A 24,633-nucleotide genomic window follows, 5' to 3' on the forward strand; every position below is an offset into this window, starting at 1 on the left:
CATTATTTATATCTTATCTTTTAGATACTGTTTTAAAACCCATAAAATTCACAAATACATGAAACCTGCATCCGAAAGTTCGCAGAAACCCACCTCTCATTGCTTAACCACGCTTAAACAGCAACAATTACCCAACAAAGAAGCCAAACAACACAAGACTAACCCAAGCGTATCAAAAACGTTTCGACGAAACAACCGCGCCACTTGTAAATAGCGTTTGCCACTTTACCAATCATTGACCATCGATCAATTCCATAATGAAAAGGACCTCCCGTTCAACCATCAAGATCCCACACATTGATCCGATTTAAATATAACAATTGATCACGAGTGAGTTACGTATCGTTGAAACTATAGTTATTGTTATGTAAAAGCGATCAAAGTAGTATTGTTTCGATCAAAAATCGATCAGCTGTTGAAAAATCGACAATTATAGGTACACGAAGAGCAATAATCAGGGCTGAACACTTTTCGTTTGAAATGGATAAAATTATTTCTTGACCCTCGAGATTTCTTGTATTTTTAGTATAAGATATAAAAAAAAATATCGACTGTTTTATCATAAGCAACAGATATTAAAATAATATGTACCTGAATTTAAATAATATAGAAATAATGTTAAATGATGTAAAAATACAAAAATACAAAATAAGTTACAGATAATAAAGTTTAAAATGTGAAATTTATAGCATTATATTTGAGCTAGAAGGGTTAAATATATAAAAATGTAAATGTACAAAGTATAAAATTACATTTTTCCACTTTTCGTAATCGTTTCATACCAAGTGAGATATTTTCTATCATAAAAGGATCAGTCTTTTGTAATTTCTCAAGAGATGTCGGGGAAAAAACGGAAGGATCGCAACAGATGTTGGAAGCGAGAGGAGAATGTATCGTTGGAGGGGAATCCCTTCTAGCCATTCAGTTTCTCTTACTCTTACTCTCGTCCTTGGTCTTTCGCCCCAACCAAATCTCTCATATCGTCGTTCAACGTATTATCCACCAACCCGAGTTCAAGCTCGCTCAAGCGCGATGGCCGACTTCATTTTCACGTTTCTGCTAAAGCATCGGCATTCTTTTAATTTTAATACTATATACATATTATTTTTGAAAATTCACAAATATTAATATTAACACAAAACTTTGCGAAAGTAAATTAACACATTCGAGATTATAATATCTAATTGATAATATTTCAAATATATTATACATATACTGATATTTTCAAATAGACTTTAGATGTTAAATTACTATATACGTACTATATACTTAATGAGTTTTAAATTATTAATCGAAAAAGATAAAAAAATAATAAAAATTTATTTCTACTGAATTTGTGTTAAATTATTTGTATTATATATGTATAACTCAAATGTGCTATAATAATAAATATGTATATGTATGTATGTAAATATGTGTATATAAGGTGTTTTGAAAGCTTAATGTTAACGTAATATAGTATCTCGATGTTGAATGATTTAAGTAATTGGAAAAAATTTTTTCGAGACTAACAAACAAAACATCTAAAGTCAATATAATCTTAAAATTGAATTTCCTTGTGATATTATGCGACTTTTCTTTATTAATAATAGTCGCTAAAATTATGTAGTATAATTTGCTTACATATTACAAATGTAATAAATAAATCTGCACGGAAAAGAAGCTTGGAACGCTTTACTTTGAAATATGTTCAGATTCATTTTGGAAGAGTGATTTATTTCGAGATTGTTTTCACTAAAACTAACTTTGAATATTAATTTTTCAAATTGCTTCAACTTCGATTGTTTTCAGCTTTTATACTTGCTTTGCACTATCAATAATAATTGGTCATCAGCGACCAGTAGTAATTTATATTAACATTTGAAAGGAAAATAATAGTAATTTGTATTAATATTTAAAATGTTGTAGGATATTTGAATTTTCCGCTTTCTTTTATGTACGCAAATTGTTTATCAATTTTTCATAAATATATTTTCCTCTTTTTTCTTTCTTTTCTAGTTTGATATATGATATAGTGTTTCTTTTCTTCATACATTCTGTCCTTTATTAAATGTAGAATAAATGCAAGTTTTTGTTAAATACTTCCAATAAAAAGAAATAATAGTCGGAATTTACATCGATGCTTAATGAAAAATAATATGTATAAACTAAAACACAACAATCTCCATCAAATACATCAATGACAAAAACTTACTTTAAAAAGCAATCTTACCAAAACGACCATACATTAAAAAAAGAAGAATAAGACCAACGAAACGAAACTTAAAATTCGCAAAAATAAACGCAAAATAGCCTGAAAAAAGAGAAAAGAGCGTAGAAAAATCGAAAGAAACAATCAGTGAAACAAAAACGAGAAAAACTAGGGCAAACGAAGTGTAAACTGTGAGAGGTGGAAAAAACGACGAAGAGAAGAGGAGAGAGGAGAGGAGAGAAGGGAGAACGACAGGCGAAAAGTAGAACTAACCGGAGGCGGAAGCTACAGACAACGAGCGAAGGATGGAAGACGAAAGAAGCAAGAGGAAGAGGAAGTTCCACATTGTTCTGGATTCTACATCCTGTAGTGGAAACTTGGTGTAACAGCCCTCCGATTTCACGAGAAGTTTAGTACTAGAAACGTGGCTCCCTGCCAGCTTCCACGATGAACCTTAACCGCATCCATGAAAGGGGAGACTACGGATTATCTCTCGAGTTCTCTCACTTCCTCGACGATATCATTATGAAAACCATCGTCCTTCTTAGGCAAATGGTAATACATCACTAAACTGTAGATTTTTTTGTATTTATAAAAAATTTGAAGGTGCAGAAATATATAAAATACACGTAATGGGCAAAAATATATAAAATATTTATCGTATAATATTCGTTATAATATTTAATAGATAAATAATAAGGTAGAGAAGAAATGAACGTTTCGTTTGATGATTTTGAAAGGAAGATAACACGTTTGTTAATGTGTTTAGTTTAAGTATGAGAAATCAATAAAGAATTGTATTTTGAATTTTGTAACCTTTTCATTTATAAAATAAATTATACAGCCAAAATTGTATTTATTAAATTCAATTAAATACAATTTATTCAGTGGTGAATTTAAAATAAAAATAGAATTCAATATTTCAAGCATAGCACTCAAATTTACTATATCATTACCACATCTTTCCTACATGGTCTTCATAATCATACTAACTAAAAGTGCTCTTAATCTGTTACAACATAAAACAGTTACTAAAATTCCGGCTTTAACCAATAATTCATCAACTTTACATATGATTTTACATAGTCATTGTTTATGATTATATGTAGTAACTAATAAGTTAAAAATTTCAAATTAAAATAGAATGTAGAATAGGATCTTCCAATAGACGTATTACAGCGATTACAATATTTATTGTTAATTCTAAGATAAAACGAATTAATACGTCTTTAGCCAACAATGAATTAGCATCTGCCTAATCCACGATACAAAACGATACAGCAGACTCCCAAAATAAGCGAAGAAAGACCTAACTCAGACAGTAAGTGTCGGAAAAGAAGCGGCAAGGCTCGACAGAAACGGGTAGCTCGACCCTATCGAGAAGTTGTTATCAGGTTTCCATTAACGCGTCGAAGACTCCAAAGCAAAGACTCCAAAGTGAAGATTATCGTCCCAAGAAGTGAAACAAAGAAGAGACTACGACGAAGATGAAAATTAAAGCAAGAAGGTGAAAGATAGAAGCCAGAGATAAAAAGGGGAAGCAAAAAGAATAGCAGAACTGGAAGAGTAAAGGGAAGAAGAAGAAGACAGAGAGAGAGAGAAGATGGCACTTTGCACGGATGACAGAGGCGTATCGTGCAAGGGAGAACAGGGACACTGGCGTCGGGACGCTCGGCGTCTTATCGTGCGTCCCTCTTTCCCTAGCCAGCCATTCCACCAGCTCCCCCACCCTCCCCCCAGTGCAACCCCCAGGCAGTTCTCGTCGTCGAGCCAAAACCCAGTGACGCCTCGACGCGCTCACCCAGAAACCGACGATAAGGTTCGCCCAGCAACGCCTCCTTTCCCTCGAATCCTCCCCCTCGCGTTTCTACATGTACGTATACATGCACGAGACCATGCACGCACGTGGATATTTATATAAGAAAACTGACGAAGGCCTCTGTCGACGACCCTCGAAAAAGAAGGAACGAAGAGGGAGAGGGTCAGTAAAAACTCGCGACGTTGTATGAGATCGATAGGGTTTGGAGATCGATTTAGAGAGGATTTCGCATTATTCGCGATTACTTTTTTACCAGGGAAGTTGAAAATTTTGATATGGAGAAATATACCTACATAGAAACTAGATTGGAAGTGTTATCAGATTATTATAAATTAGTAGTATTATTACTTAATACACTGCATCGTTATATATAGTAAATATATTTATAATATATAATGTATGGTATATAGTAAATAATATTTTATTGGTATATTTTATTCCGTAAACTTCCTTTGCAGTGGGAGACAAATAGCGATGAATTTTATTTTTAAATTTCTCAATTCAACATTGAACCTAATTTTCTCTGGAAATCTATTTTAAATCAATTAATTATATAAATTATTAGTATGATTAAGGTAAAGTTATAGGTATTTTTAAGTTGAGTTTAATAATTTTGAATCGTTGATGAAATTTTTTAATTTTTTAATCCTTTTCGAAGAACATGTCATGGAAAATGAAATTACAATTATACAAGAATCAATGGATATAAAATTTTAATCAAAACGAACACCATTGGTTCCAATTATTTTACATCAGTGAATAACTTCATAATTCGTTTGCTGTCTCATTTGTGCTTTTATGCAATTTATATGTGTTCGGCTTGAAATGAAACACTTTATGCGGATAACCTTTAAAAAACATATGTGTAACGGAAGGACCAATAATTATAAACCAATAAATTATTATAATAAACCTCCACGTACATATTTTAACAGGGAACTATAATATGAATAATTAATTGACACAGTAATTTCTTCTTATCATCTGGATATATTCAATTATTAACAATTATTATGAGTTAATCTCAAAACTTCGATATCGTATATTGTTAATTCATAAATTCCTCTCTTCTGCTAATTATCCCGTTAGATATAGAAATACAACATTTACTTTAACTAATTATCTCTTTTCTTGTCAAATTGTTTAATTTATATTATTTTAATTGTCCCTTTGCCAATTTAAAACGCTTTCATTCAGGTAATCTGAATATTATATTAGGTATATCTGTCAATAAAATAACAGATAGATCGATAACTTATTGAAAAATGAAAGAACATAATATGTATATCACTAATCCAACTTAAAATCACAATTGTAAAATGGATATTTTAATATTTGATAGGAATTCGTAACAAACCGAACTTTTGTAACCGCCCAATATAATATCAACAGTCTCGCGAAAGTATTTTCACATATACCATAAAAAACATTTATATACATGTATATTGTACGTGTTACGTAAAACATTTAGAACTGTAATGAGACACGATTATCATGATTATACTGGTTTCTCAACCAATTTGATAATGTACATATATAGAAATTACAAGACATTTGCTGCAGACGTATGTGCATTTAATAAAAGATTAATATACCGCATGAACAGCCATCTTAAATGTATAATAAATGTCAAAAGATAACTCATAAATTGTTAACTTATTTTATAGTTGCAGAACTGGAGGGTGGTGCACATTCGGACGAAACGAACAGTGGAGGTGACAACAGCAACGCCGGAAGTGTATCCGGAGGCACGGACGACGATCAGGCGCGTCTTCGCTTAAAAAGGAAGCTTCAAAGGAATCGTACAAGCTTCAGTAACGAGCAAATCGATGCTCTCGAGAAAGAATTTGAGAGAACGCATTATCCAGACGTTTTCGCCAGGGAAAGACTTGCTGGAAAGATTGGTTTACCGGAAGCTCGAATACAGGTGACTACATACATATATTCTCTAACTACATATAGTGACTTGGATTAATGTTCAGGCACCATGATTTTCAGAACATTATTATTATAAACATTTATTTCTAATAATTAACTAGTTATCTATATTTTAATATATTAAAACAAATATTGCAGTTGATAGAAACATATTTTATTTAATATACATATTTTTTCTAAATAAGAAATAATAAGCTAATAAATGTCCGAATATTAATGGGAGTCACAGTATATTAAATAAGTTTTCAAGTATTTGATTACAATAATTTTTTTTCTAACACTTTTATTTTTTATTATTCGTCTTCAAATTTCAAAGGTGAATCGCCTACCATTATAATATAAAGAATTTCTTTTAATGAAGCAACGAATTCGTCATCCCTTAATCGCTTACTATTAAACCTTTAAAATACTAAGTATAATATAGTTATTGTATAGTTACTTTATTACACAGCATGCGTACCTAATCATACACGCAGACACAACGTTATTAGTTATAAGTAGGAAACAAAATTCGAATGAAAATTTGTCCAGCTTCTTTTGCAAATCCCATCGTTTATATAACTTTTCAGTTTACGATAAATTTTAAACAAAATTAAAAAGAATAAACACTTGCATGATTTTAGTAATTGTAAACGTAGAAAAACATACCAATCGTATTTACTGGTTTAGTAGTTGTAATACTAATTCTTATATGTCGATATCATTAATACCTCATTGAAAATAATAGGTTTTTTCATCTAAAAACATTATCCTTATAGTCTCTGACAAATTTTACATTAGTGATTTACTTGTTTGACAACTAATGTAATTACTGAATAATCGCTATATATTTATATTTCTTGCGATAATCATTTTCCTATACTACTATTACATAAAGGACAAAATATTATGCTTTTATAAACAAAACATACCTACTTACATATTTTTACTTTTAGGAAGCAAAACTAATTTTGACTACCATAATATTCATAATTGTTTTGTAATTTATATAAAAAACGAAGCGGTAAACATATTTTATAATACCATATTAAAAATTAAATATCGGCACTACTAATATGTTAAAATTCCTAATGTATTTCAATTTGCAGGCTGTAAGACTATAAGCACAGAAATCCTACATCTAATACGCTGTTGCGGAATCGGCTTTCTTCCTCAACCATGTTTATTTGTTTACATTATTACCGTATAATTACAAACTGTCCCATTTAAATCGATTCCTCCGAATATCTCTGAAACTATTCATGACATCGGAAAATATTGCAAACAGAAATTAAATGGTTTCGGGGGAGATATAATGTGAAGTAGTATTTCTGTAGGTAGAAACATACAGATCAACTTTATTTATTTTAATGAAACCATACATTTTTTAATACATCAATCTACCTATCTTGGTATTCTTTCTAAAAAGTAATTTATCTATTTATGTCGAAAAACTATTAGTTTTTACAATATATACATGTCGGGTTCACATTATGATTAGGGTTAGGGGCGTGAAACGAATCTTCATTTGGACATGACATTATTGTTATGCAATAGAGGAGATATTTACTAACACAAATATGATTATTACAGAATTTGACAAGTAACCGTGGTAATTAGACACTCGAGAAGCTAATGACAATGATCCTAGGTTCGATAACGAATTCGCGGTCAAGGGGATAACAGGATGCGCTTTCTTCCAAAGCCCAAATCGTACTCGACTTGCTTGGCTACGGTGGAAGTATAACTAAACTAATTCTTTGTTAAAACGTGGAATATCCACCGAGCGTAAAGACGCTAAGTAACTCGCTAATACGACCTCACGAGAGAATGACTTTCCGTTGCGATGATGCTGTAGAGGAAAAGTATGATGGGGTGTGTCTAAGGACACGAGATCATCGGATTCGTCGAGAAAAGCCTTCGCCCGGAAAGTGAGGGAAATTGACGTTGCTGTTAATTGGTCAATTTCCATGTTGGTGATTAAAAAAGGATGTTAGCCGTCCTTGAGGAAAGGTTGCTAGCGGGAAGCGTCGTTCGTTGAAAAAATAGATCTACCCTATCTTTCCGTAGTTGGGACAAAGACTGTTTGTCTGAAGGACTTTAGGTAACTAGATCTTAATGTTTATAGCGGCCCTCAGGCTAGCTGAACATGTACTGTGGAGATGCGTCGGCATCTGGTAACCATCATACCCGAAGAATAGGATTTGCGTGTGGCGAACCACGGGACAGAAACCGTTGGAACGTTTACTGTCGAGTGTTACAACTATTTCCTTTTTAAGGAGAGCTATAGAATTACTTCATGCCTCTGCCAGACAAAACGTTCATCCTTTGATCGCGGCTACGTTCGGCGACTGGTTGTCGCCTCGAGCCCAAGCTCATTATCACAAATCTCGAACAAATACAATCGGATTGAATGACGACAATTGCTTAATTACGACTATGGTAGAATCTAGATTAAAGTGTTAAGGGATTTTCCCAAAATTCCAAAGGGAAGGTTCCGGTGTCCTTTCACCTCCGACATATATATTTCTCCGTTAATGTATTAAAAGATATGGTTTCATTAAAAAAAATAAAGTTGTGTCGCAAGAACAACTAGTAACATTAAATTATGTCCACATCAGAATTATTTAACTTCTGTTCAAAACATTTTTCGGTATCACGAATGATTTTGGAGATATTCACAGCGATCAATTGAAAGGATATACTTTGTGTGCAATATGAAATATTTTGGGGGCAATTGTTTCGAGATGTCCACTTTGTGGGAAGTTCCAAAAACGTCTGACCGCTTTCTGTATTTAGTCAATATTCCAAATATCAATAAAAATTAAATTATTAAATTTTCCCAATTTTTACCATGATACACATTAGCTTTGACGTTGCACACTGTGACTATTAAGTTCTTGTAACAATATGTTACAAAAATCTATACAAAATCACCCGTAATTCTCCATTTTCTAATAACTTAATAATTCACCACTTAGAACACACTTCCAAGAGGCATGAATCTACATAACATAGAATTCACATATATGTAGTATTTATTATAGTCTTTGCATACCAATTAATTAAATCCAAGTATATTAGATTTCGTATCATTTAGTAGTACTCTCATGTGACAAATATTTGATACTATAAGACTGAAACGTAGAACCTGATAACAAAACGCTTCATTGGAAAATAAGGATATGTGTGAATACTTTTTGTAGCCACAGTAGATACCAAAGAATGCACTGTATATATCCCAAACTTCCAATTTGCCAATTCCCTACTATCGAGTTCGCGTCATCTTTAGAATATCGCGCAAAAAAATATAAAGCAGTAAAAAAATACTCCGGACGACCGAAATTAAGCGGAACCTGTAGCCTAGCGATTGACCTGTATCTTCGTCTGTCTTCTCGTTCACTAACTCAGGTGTGGTTTTCGAATCGGCGGGCGAAGTGGCGGCGCGAAGAGAAATTGCGCACGCAACGGAGGGACAACCCGCAACACCAGCAGTCACAACAGCAACAGCAACAGCAACAACAGTCGCAGCAGCAGCAACAACAGCAACAGCACACCGGAGGTGTGAGTCTAGTTGGCGCTGGCCATCCAACACCGCCGCCAGCCTCGGGTATTTTGGCTAGTCAACCACCCCCGCAAGCACCGCCCTCTCCACCGAGGATACATCATGGTTTCGCGCCCACAGCCGTTTATCCAGGAATACCAAGCATGCCTGATTCATACAGGTGAGAATTAACATGATTTGTTAACGCATTCGCTGCCAGGTGTCGGTTCTGACGTAAGAACTTTAATTGGACGCCGCCTAATTAAATATTAATAATTTCCAAGACTCCACAGCTAAGCGCCGTAAATTGATTACTGTTGATTGTGATATAAAATAATTTTTTAAAAATCTGCAGGCCATCCAATGGTTTGCGAACCTCTATAAGCCTTATGGCTCATTTATGGCTATGTTAGTCATCTTGCAGTTAACCCCTTAACCTACAAATACGGACATAGCCCATAGTACGATGATCGGACCAAACGTAAATATTACGGGCATAGCCCGTAGTAGGATGATATAACATAATATATAATAGCTTGTTTACGTTTTCGGACCAAAATTCTCGAACGTAAATAGTAGGTTAAGGGGTTAATAGTCTAAAAAAAGAGGTAATAAGAAGTAATAAAGCCCTATTCATTATAAACTGCATATAACTAGTTGTAAATATGAAAAGAGATCTCGTAGAATTACATGAGCCTGAATCAGCCATAGATTTTGGAAAAACATAAAATCACGTATTCGGTAGGTGATAACGTGAAGACTTAAAAATGACGTAGAAACGTCAGAAAAGACGTCGCCAGCTACGAATGTGTCAAATAGAGTTCGATATTTAAATAATACAAAGCTTCCTAAACTTCTATAGGCTGAGACGCACTTTTAAAAATGGCATTTCTTTGCGACCCGCTTGAAGAACAGAAAATATTATCTACACATCCATATTCAATATCATTATTAAAACTAAAATATATATATTTGGAAAACCTTTTGGTTCAATGACAGACATATATGACAAATGCAAATATTAGTATATACAGGGTGGTTGGTAACTGGTGGTACAAACGGAAAGGGGGTGATTCTACGCGAAAAAAGAAGTCGAAAATATAGAATAAAAATTATTTTTTAACTTTTTTTTTTTTAATTTTTCCATCGAGACAACGATCTACAATGAGATTTGTTATAACGAGACGTGACAAAGTGCACGTGTACCGAGCGAAAATTCAAAGTTAATTTTCTCGAAAACAAAGCCTCAAACGAAAAATTTTTATTCTATATTTTCGACTTCTTTTTTCGCGTAGAATCACGCCCTTTCCGCTTGTACCACCAGTTACCAACCACCCTGTATATTCACAGTAGACGACTTTCTATCATAATGTAAAACATAATCGAGACATTGCATTATCAAATATTAAATTATCAAAATTAATATATATAAATATACATGTGCAATATATATATATGTATATTATATTACGTCGTAATATTAATATTTTAAAATTAATATACATACATATATTTCAAACTTCCCAATCCAATTACATATATCCTACGAGTGCAATTATTATTAGATACCTACATATACTACCAAATATCGTATTACCAAAATTAACACATTTGTGTAAAACCTGTCAGCCCAATGACGTCGATGCCGAGTTTCACTATGTCCGGTGGGAGTCAGCAAAACCAGCACACTACCAGCAGCATGTCATCGTTATCAACGAGCGGTGGGATGGGCCCCATGGGCATGACCGTGGGCATGACGGTGGGACCGAGTCCCGGAGCGTGTCTTCAACAACGAGACAACGGATACTCGTGTGGTGTGGCTCGCCCACCGAGTTACGAGCCTCTTCATCTTGGATACGGGGCACGGCCCACATGCAGCCCCACTCAACCATACCATACCGCGGGCCTGAACCAGTACAATCAAAACACCAGCTCCACCGGTGAGTGTCTACCGCACTCACTGCACTCGCTGCTTGCACTTTAGCCGATGGACTACCACGGATAACACGCTATTCAACCTCCCGGTAATGGATTATACTCGCTTCTGCGTTACCCAAGCTGTTTTTATCGTTACAGAACTCCATTTGCAATCTATACAGTGCATTCGGTCTAACGCGACGCACGATTTTTCAACCATTTACGGCTATGTAACGAAATTTTTATGGAATGTAACGAAAGTTTTAAAGCAACATAAGTTGAAGATCGTTTACTTTCAAAGCGAAACCAAGATAGCCTCGGGTTTTATAAAAGGGACTACATATATTTTTTCTTATTATTAGGTTGTGCGAAAAGTTTCTTTCGTTTTATAAGATGATAATAGATGAACAATAATTTCTGTTTTATATTATTTCATTGAATTAAATATGATCCATTTCGTCATATTTCCATTATTATGTTCGTGCATAATTCAATAAACTAATATAAAACAAAAAACTGTGCGTCTATTATTTCCTTATGAAACGAAAGAAACTTTTCAGACAACCTAATACATTGTAGTGGTTATTAAAACAAACTCAAGAAACATGTTACGTTTTTTAGTTGAAACTACATTCACTGGCATTTAAGGCTTAGAAATCCTTATAACTATCCTATTCAAGGATAAAACAGTTGCAGTCAGAAGGAACTATATAAATAGATTATGATTATTGCAAACTGGTTTATTTAAACCGGTTTAGATTACCGAATGCAAACAGTAGACATAAAACGTCATTTGAAAGCGATTTTCAATTTATAACGTTTTAATGTAACAAAATAACTAAAAATTAAATATAAAGGAACCACACTTTATTTTAAAGCATGTTCAAAGTGCGTTACGTGGCTGCAATAGTATCATCCGGTATATGTACTTATGAATATGTATGAATGTTGTTGTCTCTGTTAGCCTCAAAATCAAGTTTGGGTGGCTTGGGCGGTTCTTAGATTAGAGAGTTTCATCATATGGTATTTCAAGTTTAATAATATGATTTTTCTGATTTTTCTGATTTTTGGAGGATTTTAAAGGAATACAGTACCTTGAAAGATGATTCACTGTATTAATCTAAGTAATCTAGAAGATTTAATTTTGGTAATTATTCAGGAAAGGGTACACCTCGCCAATTTCGATGACCTTAAAATATGTTGTTAAGTGTAACATTCTGTATAATTTTTTTCTATACATATAACCTCCTCTCAGCTTCAGTTTTCAAGTTATAAAGCAGTCTATGTTTAGAACTATATGTATTAATTAACAATTTGTTTTATATATTTTTATACTATAAACAATTTGTCAACGGCGGTAGATATATTTGTTAAGATTTTTGACAAATTGAAGATTAAAGTAAACTGCGACATTCCATATATCAATCGATTCATCGAAAAATATTTCATGCTAGCTTTGTCGGAACTATTTTACTACTTTAGTACAGCCTATATTAAAAATGGTATTAAAAATGGTTGTTTTTCTTATAGGTGAATTAGGTAAGTTTAGTTTAAACTACACAAAACCGTAACAGACTACTCCAGAACGAAGTATAATCATAAAATTAATTTAGTTGAAATTTTATTGAAGCTTTTTGGGAATATCTTGGGAATTGTGACCGTACGGTCATTATTATACATAATATACATATTATACAAATTATACATATTATACAATGACATATTATACAGTATTATACATATCTATAGGAAAATGAAACGAGAATATTTCAAAATCATTGAAATCGGCGAGATGCACCCTTTACTGAATAATTATTAGAATTTTTTAATGCATGCTGTTTTGAGCATACTGGTCAATTCTTTCAGTGGCCATTTCTTCCTTTGAAAATTACATATGTAAAAAGTAAATAATATGTAAATACAAACTTATTTTTTATTCTTCATAATCCTATCGTATACTCACAAAACTTCACTAAAGCACAGTTAAGTTATAATGAAACAAATTATTTATATTTTTTTAAATTATTATGTTATTATTATGTTTCTTAAACATATGGACAAAACCATAAGCAGTTCCGGGTAGAACACAATTTAAAAAAATTCTAATGTTAACTGAATATTTTAACATAGATCCCCACGCCTTAAATTATAAAGTTTCATAGCTATATATAAAACATACTATAGTTCATAATAGCGTGATAAAAGTAGTTTTATCGCAAAGATTCGTAGGTTTCAAGGTGACCGGACTTTTTTTTTTAGATAATGTCCTTTAATATATTTCTATGCCCAGAGTACGAGATATAAATTTAAAGAGCTCTGGTAAAAGGTCATTTTAGGTCAGAAAAGGTCGTAAGTTAATGATGAGAATATGGTCACTTATTAATCATTAATATGATATTGAACGTGATTATGAATATTTTTGTTTAATAATAATCATTCTTCACAAGGTAATGTTTTATTAATAAAAAAATTAATAAGAATAAATTAATAAATAAATTTTAAATATTAGAAATTAGAAAACAATTAGAAAATTATAAAATAAGAGTACTAACGAAAAGATTGATCATTGATTTTATATGTCTGTATTTAATTGGCTTCTATTGTCTGGTATTTTCACATACAAGATGAATAGAAATTTCGTAATGTTTCATACTTGCCTTACAATACATAAAAAAGTTTGATTCGATATTGTTGTATTAAGATCACTGAAAGGGATAATATTAAAGAGAAAAAAGACAATGAGGTATTACAATCCTTGGCTTAGCAATTAACAAATTATGTACCTATAAAATTATGTACCTGAAAAATGTTAAAAATGTTCAACATTTCAAATATATATATTTTAAATATATCAGGTACATATCTACTTGTTCTTTATGTCACAATAGAGTATATTGTACGATTTATAATCATCTGTTTCACATTGACAATTTTTTTTTAGAATTAAAGAGAAACATTATAAATGTAGGATTTTGCAATTTATCTTCAACTCATAAAGTCGACTACTTTTTATACCCATTTATTTTTATTTTTCAAATTCACTACACCGTGATATAGCACATATACTTCGAAAATTCTTATCTTAAAACATTTTATAGCTTGAATTATTATTTAATAACGTAAATAAAATTCCATCGTTGTGTTAAACTACGCGCGATAACATTTACTTTGTATACAGAGTTATTTGTATGTTTTATTCATGTTTATTACGAATGTATTCATCATAATTATTTTTGCATAACTGAAATTATGCTCAATCCTAGTTCGAATAATAGAACATTAAGTTGTTCGCATAAACGAAGTTTTACTATATTTGTGAAAGGTTTCCATAACTGCGAATACTTTCGTGAGTAACTGTACGTCTAACGATACGTATATAATCTTAACACATTGCGAACGAATAACGAGACATCTACTATTTTCTATTGCGCCTTTAGGAGTTGTTGACAAGATATCTGTAATTTCTACCTCATCAATCAAGAGCTCATCAATTCCGCTGTAAAGCAAAACACAACATAGTATGCATTACGAATGGAAAAAGAAATGAACGTTTTGCTAAGTATCACACTTAAAGAAACTTTTAGTACGTGAAAAATTATAATTACCTTTATTTTGAAAACGCATATAATTTTGAAATATTTGTTGAAAATAAATATCTAACATGGCAATGATTTTTAACTACTAACAATTAATAAATAAGTAATTTTAAAATATTTCACGTAAAAGATAGCTGATCATAGTCAACGATAAAATATCTGATCCACAATGTGTTAAGCAATAAAACAAACCCATTGAATAAACGTTAAATCATCTTGCAGGTCTGATATCACCAGGTGTCAGTGTACCGATTGCAGTACCAGGTCAACCAGCACCAGATATGGCAGCGCAATATTGGTCCCCTCGGTTACAGTGACCGTGGTGGTCATCGGTGTCGACATCCTCTCCGTAGGCTTGAGCTTCTTTGACTTACGTTAGTTTTACAAACGTTAGATACAAGAGAACGCAAGGAGAAGACGTTCGAAATCGATGAAAGGGCAGCTCTTGCAATCGTTCAGTAAAATATCGATTCAACTGTCGTCGATGATCGTCGACTGCCTTTGAGAATTCAAAGGCGATCTCTTGAAAATCGTTCGAAGAACATACGAGGAAGGAGAATAAAAAATAATGACGATGATAAACGTCACGTCTGATACAAGATCTATCAAGCATAAAAAAGAACAAGTTTTGCAAAAAGTTTCTTTTGTGTGAGATGAAAGTTTTTGCAAATTATTAGACGTGAACGAGTATAAATTACAAATTATGTTCAGTTGCTTTTTCTTCAAGTGATTTTTCATCCGATCTTTTGAAATATATCACTGTTCGTAAGTATTAAGATATTTACAGAACGTGAGGTTAATCTTGGAAATAATTGGGAAATTATTACTACAATCCTTAAGAATTAATATATAGTTTGAAAAACAGATGGAGGTAACAGAATCTCAAGATACATACAAAAATCATACATTTGAAAATTCGAAAACTTTGAAGATTTGAAAATCTAGAAATTTAAAAGTTTGAGAATTTGAAAATTCGAGAGTTTGGAGAAATTTGGGAATGCTAAATTCGAAAACTTGGTACTTGGTATTTCAGAAATACTAAAATTTTGAAAATTCATAAGTTTGAAACTTCATAATTCGAAAATTCAAGGATTTGGAAACTCAAAAATTTGTTGACTTGAAAGTTTGAAAATTCAAAAATCCAAAGACTTATTTATCAATTCGAAAACATAAACTTTCAAAAATTTCAAAATTTGAATATTCAAAAAATCAGAGATTCTAAAATTTGAAGATTTATAAATTCTGAAATTCAAGAATATGTTGTATCAAAGGCACATTAATTGTTAATTAGGATTATCTAATTCAGTACATTCACCTTGTAACTCTTGCAAACTCTTAATATCATTGTCGTACATGCAAAATCATGATCGTCTATAATCATGTAGTTAATAATTTACAGTAATTATTACATGCAGATAGACTTATTAAACCAGAAAATATCTTGATACTTCTGAACGGAGACTTATCTACGAAAGATATGAAATTCGAGCTTCGTGAATATTGATCGAGGAGAAAGTGATCGATTGGTAAATATTACTTTCAAAATGCTCGTACACGCCTAAAAGTATGAAAACAGGACACTTTTGCCTCGAGCAGACTTACAGAAAGATCATCTTTAGAAGTCTCTTAGTCGTAGACTCGCGTATCGTCGATATTGTAAGAAGAAAATAAAACAAGTCGGGAATTAACATAATCAGTACGTATTGATTATAAAAACAATCAAAACAGCTATGGTAATAGTGTAATGTTTATGCCGTAAACGATTGTAATCTCTTGATCTCTTTTACATTTCTATATAGCTGTTGTATTTTTTCTAATGCTAGAGACCAAAGAAGTTGGATTGAACAAAATTATTTTGCGGAATATGAATTTATTGAATAAAAGTAAAATTTGTGTGAAAGAAATTGAAGCCATATAGTAGAACTGAAAGCATTAGCAAATTTATATACCCACTTGTTATATAATGTGGACACATAAACGTCGACTCTTTCGAAACGAATTTTGTTAATAATGGACACAATGATATAACGATACGAATTATAATACACTAACATTTAGGAAAGTTTTAGGTTATACATAATTCTAAAAATAAAATATAAATGGCTTCATTTACAATGCGTGGACTGCGGATATTTATGCAAATTTCTATTTTTATGAACATAATTTACAAAATGAAAACTACATAGGTATAATATTATTTTACCTAATAAATATTAGAGAATGCTATACATTCGATATTTTATATTTTATATCGAATTAAAATATTTCAATATTTTATATCGAAAGTATATTTTTACATATTACGTGCGTTCTGTGTGTCTGAGCATTTTCAAACTTTCCATAGAAATCCGCAGTCTAATGATAGGATCCATGTCTCCCAGTTTTCCAAATATTATCTTGGACCGTGCTATCTTGAAAAAAACTAATATTCGTAATGTATAATATACCTTTACTTAAAAGGTAAAAAGCGGGAGCTTCAAATATCTCAACATATCTTGAAAAATGAAAAAATGCTAAAGGGACAATTGATCTCGTATTAAACATTTAAGAAAGTAATTGTTGATACAGTGGAACCTCGATGACTCGAATCTCAATGGAAAACCTAAAATCTTCGAGTTGTGAAGGGTTTGTCCGATCTATAAGAAAGTTTGGTCTGATCTAATAAGAGAGATTTAACAAACCAAAACGGCACCAAAAGAGACATAATAGATACAAAGATTAACCTTGAAATAGTATCGTTATCATTGGCTCATAATTGATCACAAGAGATTAGATTTGCGAATTAATTACTTAATTCTAGAATATTCAATTTTAATTTGTGTTCTCTATATGTTATATAATAAATCCTCCTAATGGTCTTCATCATATAAAAATCCAGAATATAAATTGAAATGAAGTACTTTAAAATCAAGTGTCTTAATTCAAACCGTTAAAAACACCACTGACCTAACGATATCAGTTAACACTTTGACTGCCACACCGAAATCACATGTTTTGCTCAGGACGCTACGGAAATATTTTTATTTCTCAAAGCATATAATGGCAAAATAATAATAAATTGATGATGTAAGACAACGTTCTTTCCCAATGGAGCGTTTATCTTATTGATGATCACGGATGACCACTGTGACGCTTTGGTAACAGTTGATGGCGATATATTATAACAAGGCTTCGTTTATATCAACAAACTATTTGCATTCGTTATTTCATCGTAAGCAAAACGTCCAGAATATATTGTTGGAACGTGTAGAAGATATTAGTAAACGGTATTTGCTCATTTTATGTATGTGTGTGCACACTTCTAACTTCAATTATATATATGATTATAAAGCAGTATTTACGATTATTTTCTAAGCTGTGTTTATAATAATATTCGTAGATTACGCCTTAAAGATATGGATGCAAACACAGTGCACCGTTAGATGTAAGATTTGTTCTCATTTTTTTTTATTGATATTCTAATTAAAATGTTTAATCGTTCAATGGGGCACTTTTTTTCAAAGTATCTTCTATTTATCGGTTATATTCAAAATGCCCTAACTGTCAATTTTCATACAATTTTTACAATTATAGAGAAGTTCAAGCGCTCTGGTCACCAATGACCACCGTGGTGTCACAGGAGAAACCGTGGCCGGTCATATTATGACCAACATGGCAGTCAAAGTGTTAATATTCTCCAAATTATAAAAGTTCGAAGAAGAACACATTCAACTTTTAGAGATCCATTATTTGTTTAGAAAAGTAAATGGCAGTTTATGTTATATAGATTGTATGTGATGAGCACGCATATGAAGAATCAGAAAATATGCAAAAATCAGAATCATGGTGAGTGCAGATTAAAATACGATTTTTCATTGCAAGCATAGATACGTACGTGTATGTATACATATATTACCTATCGATATAGAAGTAAAATTCGACTCGCGACAGAGATTGGGCTTCTTCTAATTCGAGTTATAGAGATAAAATAACACTGTCAAACGCGTAACAAATAATTCGAAGTAAAATAAGTTTATATTTCGAGTTTTAGAGCTTTTTACAGTAGCGAAAGAGAACATATACAAAAATTGTAATCTTATAAAGGTTTCCAAACTATAGAGGTTCGAGTTAATCAAGGTATTCAATTGTATATTATACATGGATTCTCACTTTACCATCAGTGTTTCATCTGAATCCCCATATAAGTTTTTAACATTGAAACATGTTTCCTAATTTTCAAATGTTTCTATATGAGCCTTAAAAGCAACCGCAAGATAAAAAGATATTCTTGACTAAGAAATTCCTTTGGTCTCTAATATGATAAATAAAATAGTTCTCAGAACGTGTGCAATTTTTTTCTTAAATAAAAGAAATCTCTTGTTTGTATCGCGAGTTACGATTACAAAAAGCATTTATCAATGAGTCAAAATGGCGTGAAATTCGCCAACATCTATGGTAGTCCATGATGACATCATAGATGAAACTTCTTTGTAGTGAACCTACTAGGTACAGAAATTTTTCAATATGTTGTTAGCGGGATTTACGTAACGAAGTGTTTTCGTTTCGATGATAATTAAGTAATTATAGATAGCCAAGGTATATTGGTGTAATACCTTATTATCGACCAGCAGAAATCGAACAACTTATCTATTTAGAAAAGGTCTTTGAGACATCCGGTCAGAACTAGATGTTTAAAATGTTTTGTTATGAGTGGCAATATAACACAGTCATACGAATAAATCAGGAAAATTGGAGGTAAACATTAATAGACATGTATCACGTTTGAATCTTATATTTACTTTTCGATTTTCGTTAGCGCTACGTATGATACAGACGATGTTAGGAAAGTTTTGTTTATTTATGTAGAGGTATATTTATTATCACTAGTTATGATGTCCTTCCTCGATTATTACATAACGTTCTATTTTTTTATCTTTTTGAAAACTCAAGTGAAAAATATGAAAAAAAATTGAAAGTTCAGAAACCTGAAAGTTTGGAAAACTCTGTAAAAAGTCTGTGAAGTCGAAAACTTGGAAATTCAACAATTTGATAATTTAAAAACCTGAAATTTCGGAAAATTGAAAATTTAAAGATTTGAAATATTAAGGATTCAAAAATTCGTGAAACAAAAGATTTGAAAATTTGATAATTCGTAAATTCCAAAATTTACTCTATAATTAAAAATCTTAATACTTCGACCAAGTTTAATATATAATGACTGCTATTTTGTTGTTTGTAATTATGTTGTATTTTTTGATTCCGAAATTTAAAAAAAATCTTTCCTAACATCTGACGTATTTTCTTACGAGAAAACATTATGCATAAATATTTATCATTCTTCGATGTAAACCAAGTTTAATTCCAAGCGTCGTTATTTTCTCCGACTACGAGGCCACAATTTTACTTATCATAACATAAATTAAAGAAAAAATAATTCATATCCGAATCAGAACAGCGAACAATTCGAAGAAGAAAAGAATTTGTTTAAAAACTTACGAGAAAAGAAGTTGTAGAATAAAATTCGCGGAATAATTATTTTTGCGGAAGAACAACAATAATGAAAAAGAAAAAATAGAGGAAAATGGTATCGTAAAAGAAAAAATCTCGTTAGCAATCAAGAGTCTCGCAGAGATTTTAAATCACAGTTTCTTAGACGTAATTTCTATAGGCGAATAAATAAAACAAAAAAAACGGAGAGCGTAAAAAAAACATAGTTTTTAAGTCGGTATTATTTATATTCGTGTAAGGAGTCGGAAAGAAGCAAGAGTAATTGAACGTTTGTTGTGTGTACATCGTAAAGAATATCTTCACATTTATATTATAGTTGATTCTAATCCCCCAAATATCCGATTAAAAAGCGAGATCGAACTCATGATTTATATCCGGTGCAAGATTTTGATCAACCAGAATGACGCGAAACCAGGTATGTTAACCGTACGATTATGCATTCAAAATAAATAGTGTGTGCATTTAAGTAATCTTCGATTTTACCACTTACCTTACAATTCAAAATTCCATCTTCTTATTTTTCTTCAATTCTTCATTATTTACAGGAGGATATTAATTTAACAATACATATTCATATTACATCTATGCGTTATAGATTCGGTAAAATCTATCAAATAATTTATTAATTACTAATAATTATTGTTAATAACTAAAATTGAAAATAAGTTATACCAACATATTTAAAATAACATAAAAGATATTATAATAAATATTGATAATTAATTAATAGATGTTATAGAAGAGACTTGACGTTTATTTCAAGCTTCTACAATTATCTGTATTTTATTTTACTTCTTTAGCTTATATTAGGTTGAAAATAATTAATACTAAATAGTATCTTTTCATACAACAAAAACTATATAATATATACGTTGTTACGCTCCTACCGCACTGACAATGAGTGCTCTCTTTCTCGTTTTTATTTTTAAACACTATTTATATCAAATAAATAACTTATTTCGACATATATGTATGTATTTATTTCGGACAATAATAGTTATCTCTATCCAAAAGGAAAGAGAATTCGTAATAAAATATTTATTTCTTCAACATCCTGATTATAGAGCGTTACTTTTTACGCATGGATGTTCTTAATATTAATTTCTTACGAATCAAGCCTATTTTAATTTTTGAAACTAATTTTGAAGTACTTTAAATAAACTTTATATGTATTAATCTTCGATTGCATTATTCTTTGAAATATAATAAAATATTTTGAAATTGTTAATTTATATGCCACGAAAGCATAGAAACATAATTTTTAAAACCCGTTTTATTTTCTTTGAGAATTTTTATTTGAGAAAAACCACTACAACATATGTATTTTGAACATGTGAAATAATATTTCGAAACAATTATTTTATTTATTATTTTGTAAATGACTAAATATTCGAGTCATTTATTTAAAAGAATACAAGTATGCTAAAAGAAATGTATCAGTCTGCACAAAAGAGAAAATCAAATTTATTCTGGTTATCTTAAAAAAAAGAAATGAAAGAAATTTTTATGTCATTCTATATAAAACAAATAAATACAATTTCTTTCTTAATATTATTTCACAGTATATTAATTAATATCTATATATATTAATTTTGAATAACACTTACCTTAGAAATTCTCATTATAGAATATTTCGATATTCTCAAATATTTGATTATATTGAATTATATCAGGTTATGCAAAGTATAAAATGAAATCTACGTGAATTTTTAAATAATTCATAACTCAGACATTTTCAAATATAAGTTACTATCACAAAATTACAATTACAAAATTCTACTAAAATACATATTACAACACTACTTTAATTGATTACTTTAAAAATAATAAATTCGAGTTTTCCTTCATCATTCCTACATCTCAATTTTAAAAAGTACCAATAAATCAATATAATAGAACTTATAAAAAGGAAAACAAACATAACGTGCAGTAGTTTGTAAATGTAACAATCGTATATTTGTTCTAATTTAATACTTCTTTGGCACAATCGCATCAGAAGGTACCTCGATCTGTAGAAATATCGAATGACCAACAGAATAAATGACCTACAAATTCGTTTAACTTTTGGAGAAACAACATGGAATTCGTCGACCTTCTAATTCCTACCACAAGATTCATATCGAATAAAACGTAGGCAACAATTTTCACAGAATTTAGTTTATTCATCTAAGCACAGGTGTAGCTTGATTGTAAGCGTATAGGTTTGTAGTTTGATTAAAAGAGAATTAAATATCATTTAAAAATGTAAAAATTTCACATTTTAAGAAAGTGCTCAAATCTTTTGTACCAATTCATTTGGAAAATAACATTTACTTAAATTAAAAAATTATTATTTAATTAATCTATAATTATTTTTTAAATACTTTTTAATTATTTTTAATCGTAATTCATGTTATGTTACTTTCTTTTAATAAAGTTCATTTTTTCATCCATGCTTTTTTGATAATTTATATTTTCGATATTTTACGAAACTTTTCTTCTTGAACAAATATCTAACGACATTTTGAAATTGACAACAAAATTAAAAGTATAAATTGTTAATATTACAGTAAAGCTACTGACAATACTAGCGAGATGTCAAAGAACTCTTCCATTCAATTCAAAGTTTCGTAATATATCTAAAATAGAATAGATCAAAGAATTTCACATTAAACAGACATGTATACACATTGATACTATCTTATTAGTTGTTATTATTTTTCACAGAATACAAAATTTTGGACAAATTAATCCTGCTGTAATTTTATGATAATCAATTATATCTTGATCTCGATTCAATTTCAATCGAAACTGCTTTTGAAAAATCTTTAGCGAAAGCGAAATTTAAATCATTCTACACAACGAAGAATGTAATTGACATTTTGAGTCCAATATTGGTTTTCAAATATTTTTAATTTAATAAATGTTCTAGTTTTTGACAATCATTTAATATTCTGCAAATGATTCTCCAAAATAAAAATAATTTGAATTAAAAATAATTGTAAAAACGTTGGACAGTAAAAAATATGCTTAAAGACGATGTTTCTCTAACAACGTATTTTTAAGAAATATGGAGATACATTCAAATATTACTCGTTAAGTATCTCATTCTATACGAGAATAAAATATTCTCAGCATTTTGTTTAAATTATTTAATTATTTATATACAGAGTAATTAAATTAATCGTGTAATTTTGACTGTTATAAGAAAAGACATTTCAGAGAAAAGTCACATGATACACATTTCATATAAAAAATCAGAGTTATAAGTCATTTAGTGACTTAAAATTAGATGAATTATCCTGTATAATAGGAATGTTAAAAAAGCAAGTATCTTACACTTTAAAAACTTACGATATCTACTAAAAAGAATAAAAAATGTTCAATCAACATTGGTTCTAAAATTAGTACTTTTAGATAGTATAGAATAGAATCTTAGCCCTTAATTAATTTACTTCATTCTATTAATTTAATCAACTACATTATTTAATAACGTAGTTGAATTATAAAAGTAGAAAATGTGTATATATCTATCAAACAAGATAACACAATATTGAATATAAATGAAAAACAAATCAAACGTCTCTTTGAAGTAAATAATAAAATGTTACGGTTGGCTATGATATTTTATTGATATTGGTGGTATCTTTCCTTAAACTTCAATTTCGATAAACATTTCTGTTTACATGTGAATTTTATTATTAAATCTTATTAAATTTGATTTATATAATAAATTTTAATAATAGTATTACCACGAAACGTAAGTACCTAAATTGTTTGAAAATATAAAATTACGTTTTTGTTGAAAAAAATTAATTATAGATTCAATATTGATTAAGCATCTTTTATTCCGCTTAATAAGTAGTGTAAGTTTTTAAAATTTCAGATCATTATTTTTTTACACTCTGTATATAAATGTAATACATATATGATGTACAAGAAATTTTATCTCGTTTGTTTGAGTAAATAAAACACGTATAGTAATCAGAAGAAAAATACGAAAGGATAAATAAAAACGGTGGAAATGCATTCGTTTCCGAGAGTAATCATCGTGACCAAATGTTATAACACAGAAATTATATAATAAGATACATAACACTGTATTAAAATCATATCGAACAAAAAAATACTGGAATAATAAACAAGCAAGGTCCATGAACCTTCTGCAAACATTAAACCGAAA

At 30.4% G+C, this 24,633-nt stretch overlaps 1 protein-coding gene and 1 long non-coding RNA gene across 4 annotated transcripts in view; both read left to right on the forward strand.

Annotated features, from left to right (window-relative positions):
- The window catches only part of LOC138182061 (paired box protein Pax-6), a 145,753-nt gene extending 128,382 nt beyond the window's left edge, over positions 1–17,371 (forward strand). Inside the window, exons 7-10 of one of the 3 annotated variants that reach the window (XM_069117575.1) lie at positions 5,678–5,937; positions 9,339–9,652; positions 11,101–11,495; positions 15,207–17,371. In XM_069117575.1, coding sequence (XP_068973676.1) covers positions 5,678–5,937; positions 9,339–9,652; positions 11,101–11,455 — 929 coding nt within the window. In that variant the 3' untranslated portion in view covers positions 11,456–11,495; positions 15,207–17,371. The remainder of the gene's footprint in view (positions 1–5,677; positions 5,938–9,338; positions 9,653–11,100; positions 11,496–15,206) is intronic. The other 2 variants (XM_069117573.1, XM_069117574.1) reach the window with 2 other exon arrangements.
- Positions 17,372–18,513: 1,142 nt separating this feature from the next.
- Positions 18,514–21,659, forward strand: LOC138181736 (uncharacterized). Its single transcript, XR_011173589.1, has 3 exons — positions 18,514–18,611; positions 18,649–20,886; positions 21,017–21,659. It is a non-coding gene; the product is annotated as an uncharacterized LOC138181736 (long non-coding RNA).
- Positions 21,660–24,633: the final 2,974 nt, after the last annotated feature.

This window comes from Bombus flavifrons, chromosome 7 (assembly GCF_040668555.2).
Source record: "Bombus flavifrons isolate JBK064 chromosome 7, iyBomFlav1_principal, whole genome shotgun sequence".
NCBI lineage: Eukaryota > Metazoa > Arthropoda > Insecta > Hymenoptera > Apidae > Bombus > Bombus flavifrons.